The 19212-nt window shown below is 32.2% G+C and overlaps 1 protein-coding gene across 1 annotated transcript; it reads left to right on the forward strand.

The window, feature by feature from the left end:
• Positions 1-8927: 8927 nt before the first annotated feature.
• Positions 8928-13503, forward strand: LOC111406141. Its single transcript, XM_023035367.1, has 7 exons — positions 8928-9262; positions 9352-9456; positions 10087-10201; positions 10570-10685; positions 11574-11762; positions 12453-12595; positions 13072-13503. Exons 1-7 carry the CDS (start codon positions 9150-9152, stop codon positions 13251-13253), a joined length of 963 nt encoding a protein of 320 aa, XP_022891135.1. The 5' UTR covers positions 8928-9149; the 3' UTR covers positions 13254-13503.
• The last annotated feature ends 5709 nt before the right edge of the window (positions 13504-19212 follow it).

Consider the following 19212-nt stretch of genomic DNA (forward strand, 5'->3'; position numbering starts at 1 on the left):
AAAAAAAAAAGGAATATTAGTAAAAAATTTGAAACAAAACCTTCAATCGATCGAAAAAAACTCTTATATTCGAAACCTTACCTAAAATATTTTTCTTCCTTCTGTATTGACGTAATAAACGGGATTCCAATACAAGAACTTGCACTCCATATAGTTTTCAAAGAATTAAGAGAGGAAACAATTGTGAGGTGATTGATTGTCACATTTTCTCTACTTTTTGTACAATTTTTTATGTGGTCAACTGAAGGATGTGTTGGGTATTTGAATTTTTAAGAGGAGCAAAAGTGTCCAAAATTGACAATCTTGCAAAAACTTTAAAAAAGTGACATTTTTGTAAATGCAAAGCCAAAAGTTGACTATTTTGATGATTTTCTCTCTTTATATATATATATATATATATGGTCTAAGGATGACAACGGGTCAAGATGAGCTAACTCGGCCCATGAGCTCATAAGATTGGGTGCTTAAGGGGTCGAGCTCAGCACACAAGCACGAGCTTTTTTTAACTGAACGTTATTATGAAAATAGCAAAGTATGAACTTAAATAACATTTTTATGACTACACGAAATTTTGACATTTTGATCTCAGTACTCAGCACCTTGTCAATCCTTTATAAACATTAAACTTTCTACTATGTCTTTTTCAAGCCGATTTTTGAACTTGCACAGAACTCGACCACTTATATTAAGGCCCCATTTGGTAGCCATTGTTTTCGAAATACATTTTTCTCTCTCTTCTTTTCAACCACACATTCTTTATTAAAATAATATTACACGTAAATAAAAAACTTTTCCTTATTTCTCAACCACACATTTCACATCAATTTATTATTCCAAAATGCATTTTTACATAAAAATACTTATCAAACACCCCCTAAAAGAAGACTTTGATGCTACAGCACTAACCAAAGATATTAGTATATTGTGTTTAATAGTAGAAACAACGGGATATGTTCGCTCTTTACGTCTCCAAAATCAAATAAATCTACTGCCATTGCATCAACTGGCTCTATGGTTCTAATTATTTGATAACTAAAATATCTATTTAATTCTGAAGATATTTCACCTGGATCTACGTCCGATGTACTTTGATTATATGAAGAGAGCTAAAAGAATTTATGTTAAATGTTTCATATCTAATATCTGTGTATAAATTCAATAATTCCATCTGTTTTGCTCCAAAATTAACGATAGAGGAGGTGCGGTGCCCGTCTAATGTCTGCACCCAATCTTAGTGCATACATGATTTCACTTAAATGTTATCTAAATTAGAATATATAATTGGAGCATCGAAATATAGTGCACTTAAAATTTATCATATACAATTTTTTTGTACACATTAAATTATATCTAAGGTCCATTACACAAATTAAAGAAGATAAAATGGGTAAATTTTTCCAATATTTTCTAAATTTTAATTCCATCGCATATGATATATTACTAAAACTAGGATTAGTTTTATATTATTGAAAGTTAGTGCAATAACATTATGTTGTTAAAGAACTTTAGAACTAGTAGGGTAGTATATCCCAAATAATACATTTGTAAGTTGTCAAAATTTTCTAACGTTAAAAAGAAGTTCCCAATCAAAATCTTATAAATCATTGCCTGACACGTGTATGTCTAAAATTATAAAACTCGGTACTTAGTGTGGTCTATAGTCTTTACAAGATTTTAGTAATACAAATTTTAGAATTCCATTGAATGTTAAGCACAATTTTCTTCAAAAGTTTATTTCTATTAGGTGATATTATAAATATACGAAGTGTCCTTAATTATACCAATTTGTACGCCAACATATTGCATTTCGTCTTGCACAATTAAATTAAATATATGATATACACAACGAACATGAAATTAAGAAATCACTAAAAAATGTATTAAGAGCCATACATAGTTTATCAGTTAGAGTTTTATTAACAGTTACATTATCAAATGTAAAACTACAAATTTTGATTTCACAACAATATTCTTTCATAATTGTCATAATAACATTAAATTGTTGTAAATGATAAGTTCATATTAGTGAATGATAGTTGTAGACCTGCAGTCCTATAAATTATTATCATTGTATTGCTAATTTTTTCTTATTAATATAAAGCTTTGATTCTTAATATAATACATATAAGTCCATTGACTTTAATTCCCTCTTCTGTTTTTCTCTCTTTTCATAACACGTTATCAGCACGAAAACTTAATTCTTCAATATTCAGATACGGTAGTAACTTTTTATAAGTACAATCATCTATCACGGATACCAAAAATAATTTAGTAACATTTGATTTTTATTTTATTTTTGCCTTATGTTTGCAATCATTCATCTATTCATGGTTAACCTTATTGAACGTAATTAGTGAACATATGCTTTTTGCATATACATATCTAGCATGGACTGCTTATCTTGGCCTCCAGATTTTTTTGAGTGATATAAGCCTGGATCTTTTTATAATGGGCTGTCTGCAAAAACATAGCAAAACTTGAGGACAAACCAACAAGTGGTTGCATAATGACTGTGTTTGTATATGTGCTTGCATAATTGATTCTTTTACGTAATTTTTCAATTTTTTTTAGGTTTGAAGCCTATTCACTACATAATGAAGGTGTCTATATGTTGTATTCAACTTCACGTATTTGTATGTTTTCACTAATGCATATTTGGTAATTAATTTTTATATATAAATTTATATTTTGTTTGTATGATAATTAATACTTTTAATATGATTAAATATTTAGATGTTGTTCTATAATTTTTAAATTGATAATTTATCCTAAAGTAACATAACATTATAATTAATATTATAGAAGAATATTATTTATTCATGAAAAGTATGGATTATAATTTTCATTACAAATCAATACTGCAATCGCTGGCCTGTAAATATTTTCCTAGAACTTGAATAAGTGGCAACTGCAAACAATTTCGCCTTTCTCTCTCTGATATGAGACAAAAGATGTTTTTTCTTCCGTCTGTCAGCATAGACGACATCCTTTTGTACCTCGTACGTTATCCCAAAACATCCATCCCAAATAGAAATGAGATCATAGTAAACTTTACTCATGAACTCAACTTGAACTTCTTCAAATTTTGAAATCGTGTACGCCGACCAAAATTGCTTCTCCATTCATATGTTGTTGTATACAGAACCATTTGGAGAATGATTTAAACTTTACTCATAGTAAACTTTACTCATGATTTCAAATTGCTTCTCTACCCTTTTCCTAATTGTTTGCTCATATTATTCAACAAACTATTTCAACGAGGTCTTTGCACTCATCGAAAATGCATTTATGCTCTTACTATGCTGTGTTGTCAACCCCTAGCTCAAAAAGTTGTTTTCAAGAAGCATGGTACCCATAACCTCTATTCTCATATATTCCCGATGACCAATTGTTATTATGCAAATCATAAGTTTCAACATCGATCCACAACTTTGTTCAAATTCTTCAATTATTCGCAAATTATAAACCATCGAACCCTTAACAATGTGGTATCAAAATTTTTGGGCAACTTCTTCAAAATGTGCCACAAACACCACTTATGTTTTGTATTTAAGAAAACTATCTGAATTGCATTTTAATTTCCCTATTTTGATCGATAATTATTCCATACAGAGCATGACCGTGCATACACTTAAGCTATGTCTTAAAAAGCCACGCAAATGTATTCGTAGCCTCATTCGAGACAAACCACAATCAAACAGTGTTGATTGTCTATGATGATTTATATCAACAAAAGGGACAAAAGGCGTTCATGTCTATTAATCAGGTAAGTTGCATCAAATGTGAAGACATCTCCAAACTCTTTATATGCTTCTCTAGACCGATTGTTCATCAAAAATACATTCTTTAGACACGAATTGTCGTCTAAATCTATACAAAAGTAAAATCCTGCACACTATGCTAGCATATCTGAAGAATGTGACAAAATTGTTGTTGTATCTCTATCTCCAAACCTTAATCTCCTCACTTGCTCAACGTAGTTTCCACAATCTTTTCCATTTAACTTATAATTTCATATCCACATGTTTCGACAACTGCAGAATTGAAACTTTGTGTAATGAAATTCGTGCCATCATTCACTTCAAGTTTCTGTTTCACATGTGCACTTAATTGTCAATTGCATCGATACAATCTCGACTCCTTCATCGTCCTTTTTCAAGTTCCTTATACTCACCTAGAAACCTACTTTGTAAACATATCCTTTGTAAAAATCGTAGACCAATTTTTTGTCATTGAATTTCATACTCACCTCTGGCACAATTACATGGTACGAATTATGTTTCACCTTCAGCTAGTGCATATTGTATTCCACGTTCACATTTTCAGATTCTTTCAAAAAATCATCTTCCAACATTTATTCTCCTATGACAAAATTAGGAGCCAATTTCAACAGAACATAACCAATCCAAAATTTCATATTTATACAAAATAATGATTTCAACATGACAATCCATTTTCACATGTTCTGAATGGTATATATCATCTACTTTATTTACTAAACTTTTGAGATACCACAAAATTACTTAGTACCCTTCACTAATACCTAAATTTCAGATATTTGAATGATCACAAAATTATTTGAAATAGCATAATCGGGATTGAGATCCGGTCATTGATAACATTATATTTCTGTCCTAACCTTTTTAGAATATGAAATTAAAAAATTATAAATTGCTGAATAAATGCAATCATACCTTCCTATATTATACTCGGGCAATGATGACTTTGTTGCGAGTTCCGGAAAATGCCCACGTCGGAGTTCTACAACCATTGCCAAGATGGAGACTCGCTGGTGATGTCGAGGGGATTGGATGTGAAATTATGCCTCGAATGGATTCGTGTGAACCTGGCAGTGTAGTAATGATGAGTAACTCAATATTTGGGGAAAATGTTGATGCTAGAGTTGTACCCACATGGCCCGGATGGAAAGTCACCGGTGACGTCGACGATATCGAATGACAAATTAGGGTTGGATTTTGATTTTATGCGAAGCGGGTGTGAACTACTGGTAAATCATTTTGCTCCCAAACCTTGTGGGGTTGTCTCTCTCTCTCTCTTATAATCTCAACTGTCAGCACACAACTGGCACGCATCCATAGAAATAGTGCCCCACACAAACTCCCTCTTTTCTTTTCGTAGTGAAGAGACAAAAAAGAAGAAGAAGCAAACATTAACTAGCATGGCTCCATAAAAACAGTGTCACATCTAGTGCTTTTTTTAGTTTAGTTAGGATAATTATATTTTTGGCATTGTGAGCAAACTCAATTAATTTTTTTATGCATTACCCATATTGGATCTATGTAGTGAATAGCTGCAACTATATAACAATTTTTATTAATTCATTCCCATTGCTCATCTGTAAAAGACAAAACACCCTCATAATTTTGTAAATCATTTATTAGCATATTTTGTTCATAATGAAATAATCAATGCAATCAGAAAAAAAAGTGTTTTCACTTACCGCAACGTACTTTGATTGAAGATCTTGTGAAATGTTTGTTATCCACTATACTTAGTGACAGCTCATCTCCGACTACAAAGTTGACTATTCCTTCACAACATTTTTCTCCCGAATTGTTTGACCAATAACTCCATGTTTGATCGAAATTTTTTTTGTAATGCTGGTTAAGGTGGGTAGTTCCATCTTCCCTTTGCCATGCCAATTTTGTTTGATAATATTTGCATACGGTTTTAGATTCTTGCACTCCATCTATTGTATGACCCATGGAAACTAATTTGAAGTATTCACAATATTTCGTAATTTGTTTGGATTTTAAAAAATGAAAGATCGATCATAGAAGATTGGTGTGAAAAAATGAATTGAAATGTTGGACATTTATAGATTTTTCAATAATGATAATAAAATAAAAACAATGTGACCGTTGGGCTTAGTTATTCTTTTGACCCCAATGATCACATTTTCACACGAGCCGAGCTTCTAGGCTCGTTACTGCGAAAGAGCCATGAGCCCTCATTGGGCTCTGCCCGTCCAATTTTTTTGGGGCTGGGGCTTGCCTTTGAGCTGGTTCTAGACGAGCTTGAGCAGCTCATAAACCAAGCCCAGGGGACTCGAGCAAACGAGCCGACGAGTCACTCGACCCAATTTTCACTCCTTTGTTCAAGTACACATCCAAAACTACTTTCTTCCATTGATACATAGGGTTTTGATTTTATTAGCTACCTAGTATCAATATTGGCAAACATGTTTGTAATGTAGTTCATCCGAGTATTATGTAGTAGTCTTTTGCAAACTCAATGATAAATGCTACGGGTTAATCTTTTGTATTGCATGGCTTCCTGTGTTCTTTTAAACACTTGTCATTTATGTTTTGCAAACTGCCTTTCTTTTCTCAGTGCTTTGAATAGGAATCTGATGGTTTTACAAAGGCAAATAAGATTTACTTAAAGCAAACCATACATGTGTAGATGTTAATACCCACGTGAAATCTATTTGGACAGGTAATTATACCAATAGTTTAGGGTACGATACCGAGGGCGCAAAAAATGTTTTTGCCTGCAAAGTTTTTTGTTTTACGTTACTAAGTTACAAATGATTTAAAATGATAAAGATGTGAAGGATTATAAAATAATTTTAGATTTGTTTCTCTTTACTAAATGAAGCCATCACAATTTTCGGTAACGTGACATGCGTATTTAAAACTATGGTATAAGGTGTGAGTGCCCATCTTATTTCATATATGCACTTATAGTTTTAGGGTATTTTTATCCATATTTTCCGAGAGAGGTGGTCGTGCTTCATGTACAGGTACGAATTTGCAAAACCCGTATCGAACATTCACGGCACCAGCCACCAGAGGATGGGTGGGATTTTTTGTAGTTTTTTATATAGGTGGGTCCCATCCCCGTTAACTCAGCAAAATTCATTTTCGGATGTCTGCCTCTATGATTTAGCGTACATGTATCTATGTTTTTTCTTTAAAAATAAATAAATAAAATTCAGCTACTTCGAGGGCTCCACAAAGCCCCCACCTCCTTCCTACAGGCAACACCGCTGCAAATGGTTACAACCAGTGCCTCTCTAGTGAGATCCTGGAGCTTTATTTGAATTGTTTCACTTCGTAATCCTATTTGCTTCAAAATAATTGGTAAAAAAAAAAAAAAAAATGGAAAAAAAGAAAGAAGTAAGAGAACAAGTGTATAACACAATGTTTAGAATGAATCCGTTGACATTTTTTTCTCTTCGAAAGATATTATTTTAACAAAAATAAAAAGTATAAACGACTACCTTTTTTTTAAAAAAATTCCTAAGGTTAATTTTATCAATTAATACACAACTTCACGCTAAAGCTTCACTTAGGTGTAATCCAAATGTTAGATTGACAACCGCTAAATCACTAATTGGGATTAAGATCCGAACGCAGATACCCGTATTCATTCCATGAACGAAGATTAAGTATGGAGTTGTCATGTTTAAGGTTTTGTTGATGATCTATGATTATATTATTTATGAATACTCTGATATTGAACTGCTTTCCTCTCTATTCCATTCATATCCTGAGCCCTAACTAAAAAGCTAATCCTCCCCCTCATATAGGGATGTCAAATGGGCCGAGCGACTCGTCGACTTGGCCGCTTGGCTCGGGCTCGTCAAATGACGAGCTCAAGCTTGCGAGTGGCTTGTGGGCTTGTAAAAAATGTGAAGAAAAATTTGAAAATTTTAAAAAAAAATGCGAGTTCGTGGGTCGAGCCGAGCTCACCCCTTGAGCATGAGCCAAGCTCGAGATCGACTCGTTATTAACGAGCCACGAGCTCGACTCGTGTGTTTAAGGGTCAAGCCAAGCCAACTTGGCCCATTACCATCTCTAGCCTCGTATGATAATTTTGAGTAGTATTATTATCTTTGAAGAGCTTGAGCACGAGCTTGCGAGAGGCTCATGGGCCGTGCTCACGAGCCAAAAGTTCACGAGACCTAGTGGGCTCGTAAAAATTTTGAAGAAAAATTTGAAAATTTTCAAAAAAAATAAAAAATATGTGAGCTCGGCTCGGCCCATTGCCATCTCTAGCCTCATCGATAATTTTAAGTAGTATTATTATCTCTAAAAAGCTTGAGCACGAGCTTGCGAGGGCTCGTGGGCCGTGCTAACGAGCCAAAAGTTCACGAGCCCACTAGCTTAGCTCGTGGGCCTGTAAAAAATTTGAAGAAAAATTTGAAAATCTTCAAAATAAAAAAAAATGCGAACTCATGGGCCCAATCAAGCTCGCCTCTTGAGCATGAGCCGAGCTTAAGCTTAGCTCGTGTGTTTAAGGATAGAGCCTAGCCAGCTCTGCCCATTTCCATCTCTAGCCTCATACGATAATTTTAAATAGTATTAATATCTCTGAACTTGAAAAGTTATTTCGTTACACCATATTAATTACCCATCCAATTTTTTAATTCATTTGTCGTCATAGCCCATGGCATAAACAAATTTGTTTAAAATTGAACGAGTGATTAGCCCCTGTTTGACCCTCATTTTTTGGAAATGAAAATGAGGAGAATAGTATTTTTTTGAAAAATGAATGGATGAAAAAGAAAGAAAAGTTTTCGATTTACGTGTAATATGATTTTATGAAAGATTATATAGTTGAAAATAGAAGACAGAAAAATAAATGGAATGTAATTTAATGAGATTCAAACGATCGCTATGCAATGGTGATTGAAGCACTACTTAAAGTTCAACCGTGATAATGAAACAATATAAAATTTGTGTATCAAAGTAATATTTAGACAAGGTTGAGTGATTTATGAAATTGAATTTAATGTCTAATACATTGACATTTTCAAGAAGATTAATGTTATTCAACACCACTACAGTCAAACGTCCAAATTCACGTGACAATAGATGATAAATTCGTTTGAATGCAATATCAAATTATTCATTTAATTATATCTAATTATAATCATCCATTCTTGTGGTTTAAGACTATTTATCCCAGATACTATTATTCTTTCAAGAAAAAGCAACACGGAGAAAAGGAAAACGAGAATGACGACCTACAGGCTACAGTATGATACAAATTCCTCTTCCCATTTCCATGAAATTTCATGAACAAAAATAAACTTAGGGATTAAGAATCTAAATTAATTTATCCTCTTCTATACATATAATCTTTGTATAATCCACTAAAATTAAACAAAAGAAGACAATATGTGGGTGGAGCTGATTTGCGGTTTGGTCCTGTTCTGTTTGCTTGAGCTTTTCTTGTACCCCATCCATCTCGATACCTCCCGTTTTAATGTCCTCATCGCTGTCGCCAAGAGGTATAATTTAATCTTTTATTGTTTTGATTATTCTTCTGTAAAAATAATCAGAATTTCTCTTCTGATTCTTTTTCTTTTTATTTTTGCAGACTGGAACAGCTTTACTACGGGAGTAAAGTCTACGTTGGGCTTCAAATTCCTGACGCTGATTCCGGCTTTCGACAGAATATTGATATCGTTCTTGTTACTAAGTGGTATTTAGTTCATTTACTAATATTACTATATAATTGTATTATATGGAGTATCGCAAACTTGTTCGTTTATTTTAACAAGATTGAAGAGAAAATCGAGTTAATTGTTCCAATGGTCACTGAACTTAGATCCATATTTTTGATTTGTCACGGAAGCTTAAATGTTGAGTTTTGATCATTGAATTTAGGTCCATTTTTTCGATTTTTCACTCAACTTATGTCCATATTTTAGATTGCTCACACAAGTTTAAAATGTCGAATTTTAATCATTGAACTTTGGAATATGCCGTACGTTACTCACTAATATAACTTTTGAATTTTGAAAAATATTGAGTTTGCAATGAATAATTTATAATATTTTTTCAAAATTTAGTGAATAATGTAACATTTTTCAAAGTTCAGTAAGTAATGTATAATATTTTTCAAAGTTCAGTGGCCAAAACTCGACATTTTAAATTTCAGTGAGCAATCGAAGACATGGATCTAAGTTCAGTGACCAAAACTCGACATTTTAAACTTCAGTGATCAATTAGGGACATAGACCTAAGTTCAGTGACCATTGGAACAATTAACTCGAGAAAATCAGTAATAAGGGATTGGTGGTGCTGTTTTGTTTGGTTATAATTTCTGCAGGGAGGCACTGGTGATTTCTGTAATGAATGTACGGGGATTTGTATCCATTAACAAGAATGGAAAGTGGGTTTGCGTTGAAGGACTTGGCAAGAAAGCTAAGTGTCTTCCAGATCCTGTAAGTTAATTTCTGGACAAGAGTGTTCATTATTTTTTTTTTTTTTAAATGTAAGTTATGTTGTGTCACTATTTGTGTGCTGTCTTAAAATGTCTATAAGATGAACAAATTTACAAAGCATAAATATGGTGTTTTATTTATTATTGTGCAATGCAAAATTTGAGCCAACTGGGAGGAGGAATTGTCCATGCCCAACTGTCAGTTAAAAAAGACTATGTTAAATTTGAATTAATTGTGAAATGCAGATAATCATATTTGTTAACTTTCACCCGTTGATCCCATCCCCATAATCCTGCTCCCCTTAAAAGCAGCTAATAGATCCAACTTGCTACAGTCATTGCTTATGTTAGTGTTGTTCTCCCATTCAGACGGTTAAACCAAAACTGCTAGTTCCCATTCTTGAAGCATATCTTCAACGGAGGGGAGTTGTTCTCCCAGAAGGATATCTTTCTGGCAAAGTTATATGTCCCAATCCAAATTTTAGGTATGCATTGGAACAATACTTTTTCATCTGCCTAGTAATTTAAATCTAATATTGTTAATTACTCGTACAAATCTTGAAGACTATATCTTCATGTTTCCACCACTTCCTTTTTACCTTGAGTCGGTGATGAATGCAGTTTTCATGACATGAATTATAAGGGTTATATGTTTATTACTAGCTATAAGCTTGTTTTGAATAATTAAACTGATAATATCTATATACTCTTATCGGATTCAGTGTATCATTGCGAAGGAACTTTTTATGCCAAGAACCATTTCTTATTAAGTTTAGAATGTTTAAGTAAAAATAAGCTACAACAAATTTAATGGCATCAATTTGCATCTACTCGACAACTTTCTTTTGACTTTTTTCTAAATGTCATTTCTAATACTGATTTTATAAACATGGTATTGTAGAACTCTTAATCTCATACCGGTTTGACGAAAAATAATCTCAAAACCACATACCAGTACCCAAGCTAATAATGGTCATGATCGTATGAGTAGAGTTACTAAACTATCTGTATGCCTAAGCCGGGGTACTGTATCAGTCATGAAGTGGCATTATTGAACAAGCAATTTGAAAATATTGTTTAGGGTATCAGTTGTCCATGCTAGGTCTTAGCCGTTGGATTATTGTATTGAATGATGCTTTATTTTTTAGATTAAGTGCAGTATGGAATAAAATGACCGGTTAATATTTTACTCTGCAGTCTATTGCACTAAAAATCTGAAGTATAATTATTACAATAAATCACTTATTTTTTACTATGTGAAGATGGTAGTTTGAGCGAAACTGTTTCTACTATTTATTTGTCTGGTAAAACTTCATTCTTGGTTATTTAAAATTTCGTTGTTGTCCGTGTTTCTAAGTCTGCTGCTCGTTCAGGGCCATTAACTCAAACGTTTTTCCACCTGAGGTCATTACATATGACCAGTGGAAACAGTTAAAACCCAAGCAAAAATATACGCTTTCTGGATGGATCAAAGGTGCATTTTGCAGTGCAAAGAAAGACATGCAGGAATCATTAAATGAGAAGCTTTGTTCAACCCTGAGCACAGCTCCAATGTTGGATAGGTCTGTTACGGTTTTATCTTTGATTGTTTGATTTATTGGTACGTTATGTTATGTCCTGATCAGTTTCCATGTAGATAATGGTAAGATTGATAAAGTGTTGGTGTTTCACTTAAATCTGGATGGTGAAGCAGGAATAGGAGTTTAATGTTGTCTCAAGTACAAGTGGATTGCTCTGCAATTGCTTTTAGTCAATATTAGATACTAAAGAATCTCCAATGCTATGCTGCTTGATAGTCCTGTGGGAGAATGCATTTTTCGAGTTTTTAAACAAGAATGAAGTTATTACATAAGAGGAAGAGAGAACATAAAAGAATAGCTTTAAGATTATCTTGAATAGAGTAATTACTTTTTTCCACTGATAGCCCCAAGAAAAATGAAAATCCACATTGATTAAAAATAAATAAAAATAAAAATGGCTGTTTTATAAAAAGAAAGGCATGTGAATTATCAACAGTCTCTAAGAAGCAAATATGCAGTTGGGACTTGGGAAAGATAACAAAGAAGGAATGCTTTTATGCTTCATTAATGGGTCAAATTCTTCGGTTCAATAGGTGTATAGTTCTACTTCTTGGTCTACTGTGCCTTTTGACCATCACAAAAATGAATAATCTCATTTATATTGATATTATGTCCGACGAGTATTCTTATCATTGCTTGCTTTGAGATTATGCAAGTTGCCTTACAATGCAGGTTAGAGCTTAAAGAAAACAAGTATATCCTGGGAGAATTCATCGAATTCAAAGGCAAACAAGATGATCTTCTGACGTTAATAAGTATCAGGAGATCAAAAGTTAGAAGCCTGATTGTGCAGAAGATAAGCAAGTTTGATTTTGGTATCCCCACTTACTATTGTTCATATTTTACATTTGAGTTTAGAATACATGCTTTTCCTCTGAACTTTGTGAGTGAATATAAATTGTTAAACAAATATATGTGCCTGTATGTTAAATAATTTGCACAATATTCGCTATTGGCCTGGGAGTTTTCTCGGTAAAGATTCGTGCAGAACAAAAGAGAAGTGAAACGTGTGGGGTCTAAACATTCGTCATTTCTTTCCTATCCTTCAACATGGCTTTACGCTGCATTCTCTTCCGGCCTCTATATTTATTAGATACCATTAAAATTTATGGACGTAAAGGACAGAAGACTCATGAACAACTTAGTTATACATTTCCCTTTGCAGGAATGCGATTTGACATTTTTTTTTTTTTTTTTTCCAGAAAGATTTAGGTTTGCATTTTAGCAAGAGTTGCGTGCATGTCTATTGATGCATTATCTGACAGTGCCTTTCTTGTCCGCCTTAATACAGCTTGTTCCACACTCCTAGTTTTGTACTCTCTGCGTGATTATCGCTGTGAAGGGGCTGCTTCTTCAGAGTGGAAAAAAGCAACGGTGAGTTCGAGCACTGAGGTGGTATTTAAGCCTCAGAATTCTACCAAAGTGCACAAATTTAAGCTGTCTTCAGTTATTTCCATGTCATTGAGCGCCTGAAAGTGAATAATGGACATATGCACGATGTGTGAAGTAAATCTTTATTGAAGTTTATTCACCCCCTCTTGAGCATGTTAATTGTTAAAAGATTTGCGAATTGCTGGAGTTTGTGCAGCTGAGCTATACTCAATATTTTTGTTTTCACCATGATTCTGTAATGTCGACCTTGCTTCTCCGTACAGTATCTAAATGGCGACAATCCCAGGGATTTGGATTGGGGAAAGAATAAAAGATAACATTTTTCAAAATACATACAATTAATTTTATGTTTCACACATTATGGGTTCATCAATTTTTGAACCATATATTTTATTACTCGTATAGCTTCTTATTTGTTATAGCTTGACCTTTTATGGCAAACATTGGGGTATAGACCCATTTCTTTTATATTTTTCGAGAATGAAAATTGATATATGATCTTTTGAAGCTTCTTTGTTAGGCGAATAATATTATCTAAATTAAACTGGGATGTGTCAATGTTCGTATCACAAGCAAATAAGTTATTCTCCTAGAATCAAACAACTTTTAGAATCATATTCTTGTCTCACTTATTGGTAACATGATTAAGGCGTATATAAAGTGCTTCACAGGGTTACCAAGACACGCATATATATATATATATATATATATATATATATATATATATATATATATATATATAAATAGAATGAAAGTCCTCGCATGTATTCAACAATAACAAAGAGAAATCATATTTCCAATAGCTTGTGATTGATTTTCCATAGAGTTAACTATAGAGAAAACTACTTCCCACCCTCTTGAAACCCTTGAAACCGATACCATTCATCAAAATTAAGAGGAGAAAGGGCACAAAAAATGTATATATAGAACTCAATGGGCCAATGCTTTATTAGGTAGAGTGAGAGTAGGGGCCTTCATATGTGTTCACACACACACAAAAGGCGGCCTATCCCATTATGGGCTCAAAAAATGACTAAATGAAATGCTAATCCACTTAATAACATAACAAGCCGAACGCTTTGGAATAAAATTCCTTTATGTTGACTATATTCCAAGAAGATAAAAGATCCCCACTACTTATTTCTAATACCACTTTTAAGACCTTTCATTCTTGACCATCAATTACAAAACTCAACCAAATTAAGCACTTTAGCATCCTAGATTTTATTACATAACTTCATTGCAGATTATGTAGAGAATATAATCAATGAAAAACTCACTAGGCATTCAAGATTCCCGCTTTATTTGATAGGAGCAGTGATAGATTAACGTTCATTCAAGTAATTGGAGAATTGTCACCTCTCATTTACATTCTGAGGTTTTAAATGATCATAATTTTTTAAAATGATTATACAGTATTATTGAATTAATATTGGAAAAAAAGAATTAATAAAATTTTAAAACAGAATAATGCAAATTATGCCCTATTTGGCGGATTTAATATTAGATTTTTAGTAGATTTTGATAAAAGTTGATGAACTGTACAATTGAATTGTGAGACCCATGAAATGCATGGTTAAAATTAGTTATTGATTTTTACTTATGTTAAAATCTAGATTTTAATCCATACGAAATAGGGGGCTAAGTAGATGGATCAAGGATAACGAAAGGAAAAATACGACGACATAATAGTAACTAAGGTCATTTTTAGTTTAGATAAATTTGATAATAGTTGATTAAATGTGAAGTTGAAAAGTTTTGAATACCAAAAAATATATGATTAAAAATTAATTGCTAACTTTAATTAAAATTTTAATCCAAATTTTTAACCGAACCAAAAATGAGTTTATTATTTCTTACCTATCCACGGATATTATGTCTCTGTTTGGTAGTGATTAAAATAGTCTTTTTAATAGATTTTCATAAAAGTTAATGAAATGTGTTAAAAAATTGTGGATCTCATAAAATATATAATTAAAATTAATTGTTAATTTTGATTTATATTAGTGTATAAATTTTAATCCCTACCAAAGAGGGGTTATGTAATGTAGATAAGTTTGGTGCATCCTTTAACCTTAAAAAAAAAATTTAAAAAAAACTGTTCATCTATGCTTGGTTCTATTTTTATTCAAAATTTTATAGTGCGTTTGGTTTGTTATTTTGAGATCATTTTCAATTTCCTGCTTTTGAAAATACTCTAAACATATTTGGTATGTTATTTTCAAAAATAAGATTTTCAAAAAAAGGAAAATTTTATAATACAAAACTCAAAACGACTTTTTGACGTTTTGAGACCCTGTTTGGTACACATTAATGTGCAAATGAGAATGAAAAATATGGCCATTACGGTCCACACAAGAGATAAAAAGTTAAATATGGTAGTTTAATGTGATGGATAACGGTCATATTTTTTATTTTAATGGGCAAATAATAGGAAACAAACGGGAGATTATTTTCAAACGCTCAAAAAACTCAAAACAAGGAAAATGAGCTTAAAAATTTTTCAAATTAAAATAATCCATAAAATCACACAAAATTTACCCAAATACAAATACCCCCCCGCTTGACACTCTATTGTTTATAAACAAAAAACACCCCCCCCCCCCCCCCCTTCCGTCTCACTTTCTCTTTCCATGCTCTTCCAAAATGTCATAAAATTATTTCTAAAATTTTTAAATCAAATGCGTTTTCTAATTTTTTGTTTTGAGAAACAATTTTTCAAAATGACAAAACAAACACTTTTTATGTAACTTTAAAATTATCCCTCAAAACAAAAAATAGAAAATAAATTCAAAATTGAAAACAAAAAACAGAAATACAAATCAAATGCACCCTTATTTTTTCAAAGTTCATTTTCAACGATAGATTTTTCCCTAATATAATTATACATGTAACCTTTTTCTTTTCTTTTTTTCTTTTTAAAATTATACTGTCTCTAAAAAAATCTCTATTTTAAATATATTTTCCCTTAAAAATAGGGTCAAACAGGGCTTCACCCTTCCATAACGAAGATGGATTTCCAGCCGGGCCCCTCTAAATGTAACGTGGGCATTTTCTAATTCCTAAATCCCCTCCTTAAACCCTAGCTCATTGTCTGCTTCTAGTGATTCTTTCTATCCATTCCATGGCAGAAGAAAATGTTACCAGGTATCGCGTAGGCTACGCATTGGAACCAAAGAAAGTGCACATTGTCATTCAATCATCGCTTATTATTCAATCTAAGAAACTGGGCATCGATCTGATTCCAATCGACCTCAGCAAGCCATTAATCGATGAAGCTCCATTTCATTGCAACATCCACAAAATTTAAGGCCCAGAAAACAACTGCAAGAATTCTCTTCCCGGACCCTGATGTTATCGTCGTCGACCTTCTTGACTCCATAGACCGGCTTCCCAATCAGATTACCATGATCCAAGAATCTGAAATTTCGATTGGGATTCCGAAGCAGATTTTTGTTGAAAATCCTGCATTCTTTTATGAAACAGAGGGGCTGAAGTTTCCAGTAATTTTGAAGCCATTGGTTGCGAATAGAAGCGTTGACTCTCATCAGATGGCCCTAGTTTTTAATGAGGGTTTGAAAGGGTATATTTCAGTTGTATGATTAATTCAAGTCCAGAAAACAAATATATTTCATTGTTTTACATCGCAGACCAAAGTTAGTTTGCTTCTTGATATATAACATTATTATTAGGAAGGTGATTATAGGCAATAATTGATCAAAAAGGAGTAAAGTTGGGAATATTTTGAAAGTTGTGGACCAAGGAGTTGAATTTGAAAGTTGAAGGATCTCAGTTGCAAAATTTAAGGACTCAATCTGAATTAAAAGAGGAAACAATGACCCGGTCACTGAAAGAAAGTTTAACTTTAGCAATCTGAGATATTATACTTGGACTTCAATTATGGGTCCTAATACTTTTGAAATTCTAATTTAGGTCTATAATATGAATATTTTATTTCATAATTGGGGTAGGCTAGAAGTACAATTTTGAGGCATAATTACACATCCGAATGCATTGAATCCTCAATATTTGTATTTAAATTTGGGATTTGAAGGTTGAAGAACACAATTGATTGGAAGATATACGAGCTTGGAAGAGATGACTGACAATCCATTGTTGGGAATTGGGTGCCAAGGAAAAACAACAAATAGGATTCTTTTCTTTATTCTTTGTATTGAATATGATGATTTTTTTTCTATTATTTATTTTCTCAAATATGATTAGCTAAGTAATTGGTTGTTAGGATGAACGACATAGTTTATGTTTAATATTTATCTAATTTTAAAAATTTCATGCAACTTGATTATATATTAATTATTTATTGTGTTTAATGTATGTTTTGATCATAACAAATAAGATTAATATGGTTTCTTAACAATTTATTTGAGTGATGATAGTTTGATGTTAAAATCAATCAAGCATTATATATCGAACTTGAATTGAAGATCAAAATGAAAGTTAAGCATTCAAGTCAGATCATTCGAGATGAGAGCCTAAAAGATAAATACCAAGAAAGATCAAGATGCCAAGAAAGATTATGATCAAGAGTATAAGAAACGACATCAAAGAAAGATCAATACATTAAGTTCAAGAGCCAAATATGAAATAAACTTCGAAGCAAGTTCAATGACTAGACATTTTAGATCATATTCAAAGATGTAACATTTTGATCTTTAGTAATAAACAATAGCTCAAAAATCATTTTGTGCAGGAAAAAGTTATTTCACAAAATGTTTTAATTAAAAGTGAGATTGATTTTTTAAAGGTATACTTGAATTTGGATAACGATTCTTAAATAATAATAAAAAAAAGAGTCAACCAAACGTCCGGTTGACCAGGCAAACGTCTGATTCGTCAACAGTCAAATTTTTTAACCGTTGTACAACGACTAGTTTGATCGTTTGGTTGACAAGCGAAAGTTCGGTTGGGTCAACCTGTTGGGGTAGAACTTTTCCGTTTTGATTACAACAACCATGAAGAAGCTTCCTTGTGAAAAGTATTTGTGAAAAATCTTCTTTAAGATTATATTTTTATTTTCATTTCATTTATTTCTTCATAACAAAAATTTTGATTGTTGAATCAATTTCTTTCATCAAAGTTTTTCATCTATATTTGTTCTTAACTTATTTATATCAATCTTAAAAGAGATATATATTTTTGAAGAATGTCTTTACACTTATATTAAATAATCATTTTTACTTCTTCATATTAAAAATTTAATTGATTGATCAAATTTGTACAATCATCATATTCATCAAAATTTCTTATTTCTGTTAGTACTTAACTTATTATAATTATTCATTTAAAGAGAAATATTTGCTGAGAAGTTTTTTTGAACTTATGTTATATTTATTCTTCATAATCCTCTCATTGAAACACTTTGATTGATTGGATATAATCTTTAATTATCATATTCATCAAAGTTTTTATCTAGCACTTGGGCTATCATTTATTAATTCATTGAAATGTTAGCCTCTTTTAGTACTTAATTTATTTTGAATTATTTATCAAGAGATAATTTTATTGTAAAATCACTTTGATAAAACGTGGGTCATATTGAGGTCTCGTAAAACTCAATAGGTGGGTCATATTGAGGTTCCATAGAGCTCAATAGTATGGGTCATGTTGATATCCAGTAAAGCTCAACATTGTATAAGGACGGGAGCTCCTTATTTGTAAGTCATCGGAAGCGTTGTATAGTTTGGATTACACCATAAGTTAATCAAAATAGTGAAAAGGCCATGCTCGTGTCGGAGAGTTTGGTAACAGAGGACGTAAATCATTACTTTTGATTGAACCTTAACAATTATATAGAGTGGTAACAGATATACTCATTAAAGTTGGAGATCACATCTAAAAGCAAACTCAATAATCCTATAGCTGGCTGATAGAATACTCAAACATCCTTATGGAATGGTAAAAGATATGCTCATTAAAGTTGGAGATCACATCTTTGCAGTTGATTTCATCATTCTTGATATAGATACTTGACACATGCCATTAATTTTGAAAAGACCACTCGAGGATTAATGGATTGTGA

Source organism: Olea europaea, chromosome 12 (assembly GCF_002742605.1).
Source record: "Olea europaea var. sylvestris chromosome 12, O_europaea_v1, whole genome shotgun sequence".
Taxonomy (NCBI): domain Eukaryota; kingdom Viridiplantae; phylum Streptophyta; class Magnoliopsida; order Lamiales; family Oleaceae; genus Olea; species Olea europaea.

Bases quoted from the DNA above. Each gene is read 5' to 3' on its own strand.
- LOC111406141 (XM_023035367.1), top strand. From the start codon at position 9,150: ATGTGGGTGGAGCTGATTTGCGGTTTGGTCCTGTTCTGTTTGCTTGAG. The intron at 9,263-9,351 runs GTATAATTTAAT...TTATTTTTGCAG, and splicing joins CTCATCGCTGTCGCCAAGAG to ACTGGAACAGCTTTACTACG. The intron at 10,202-10,569 runs GTAAGTTAATTT...TCTCCCATTCAG, and splicing joins CTAAGTGTCTTCCAGATCCT to ACGGTTAAACCAAAACTGCT.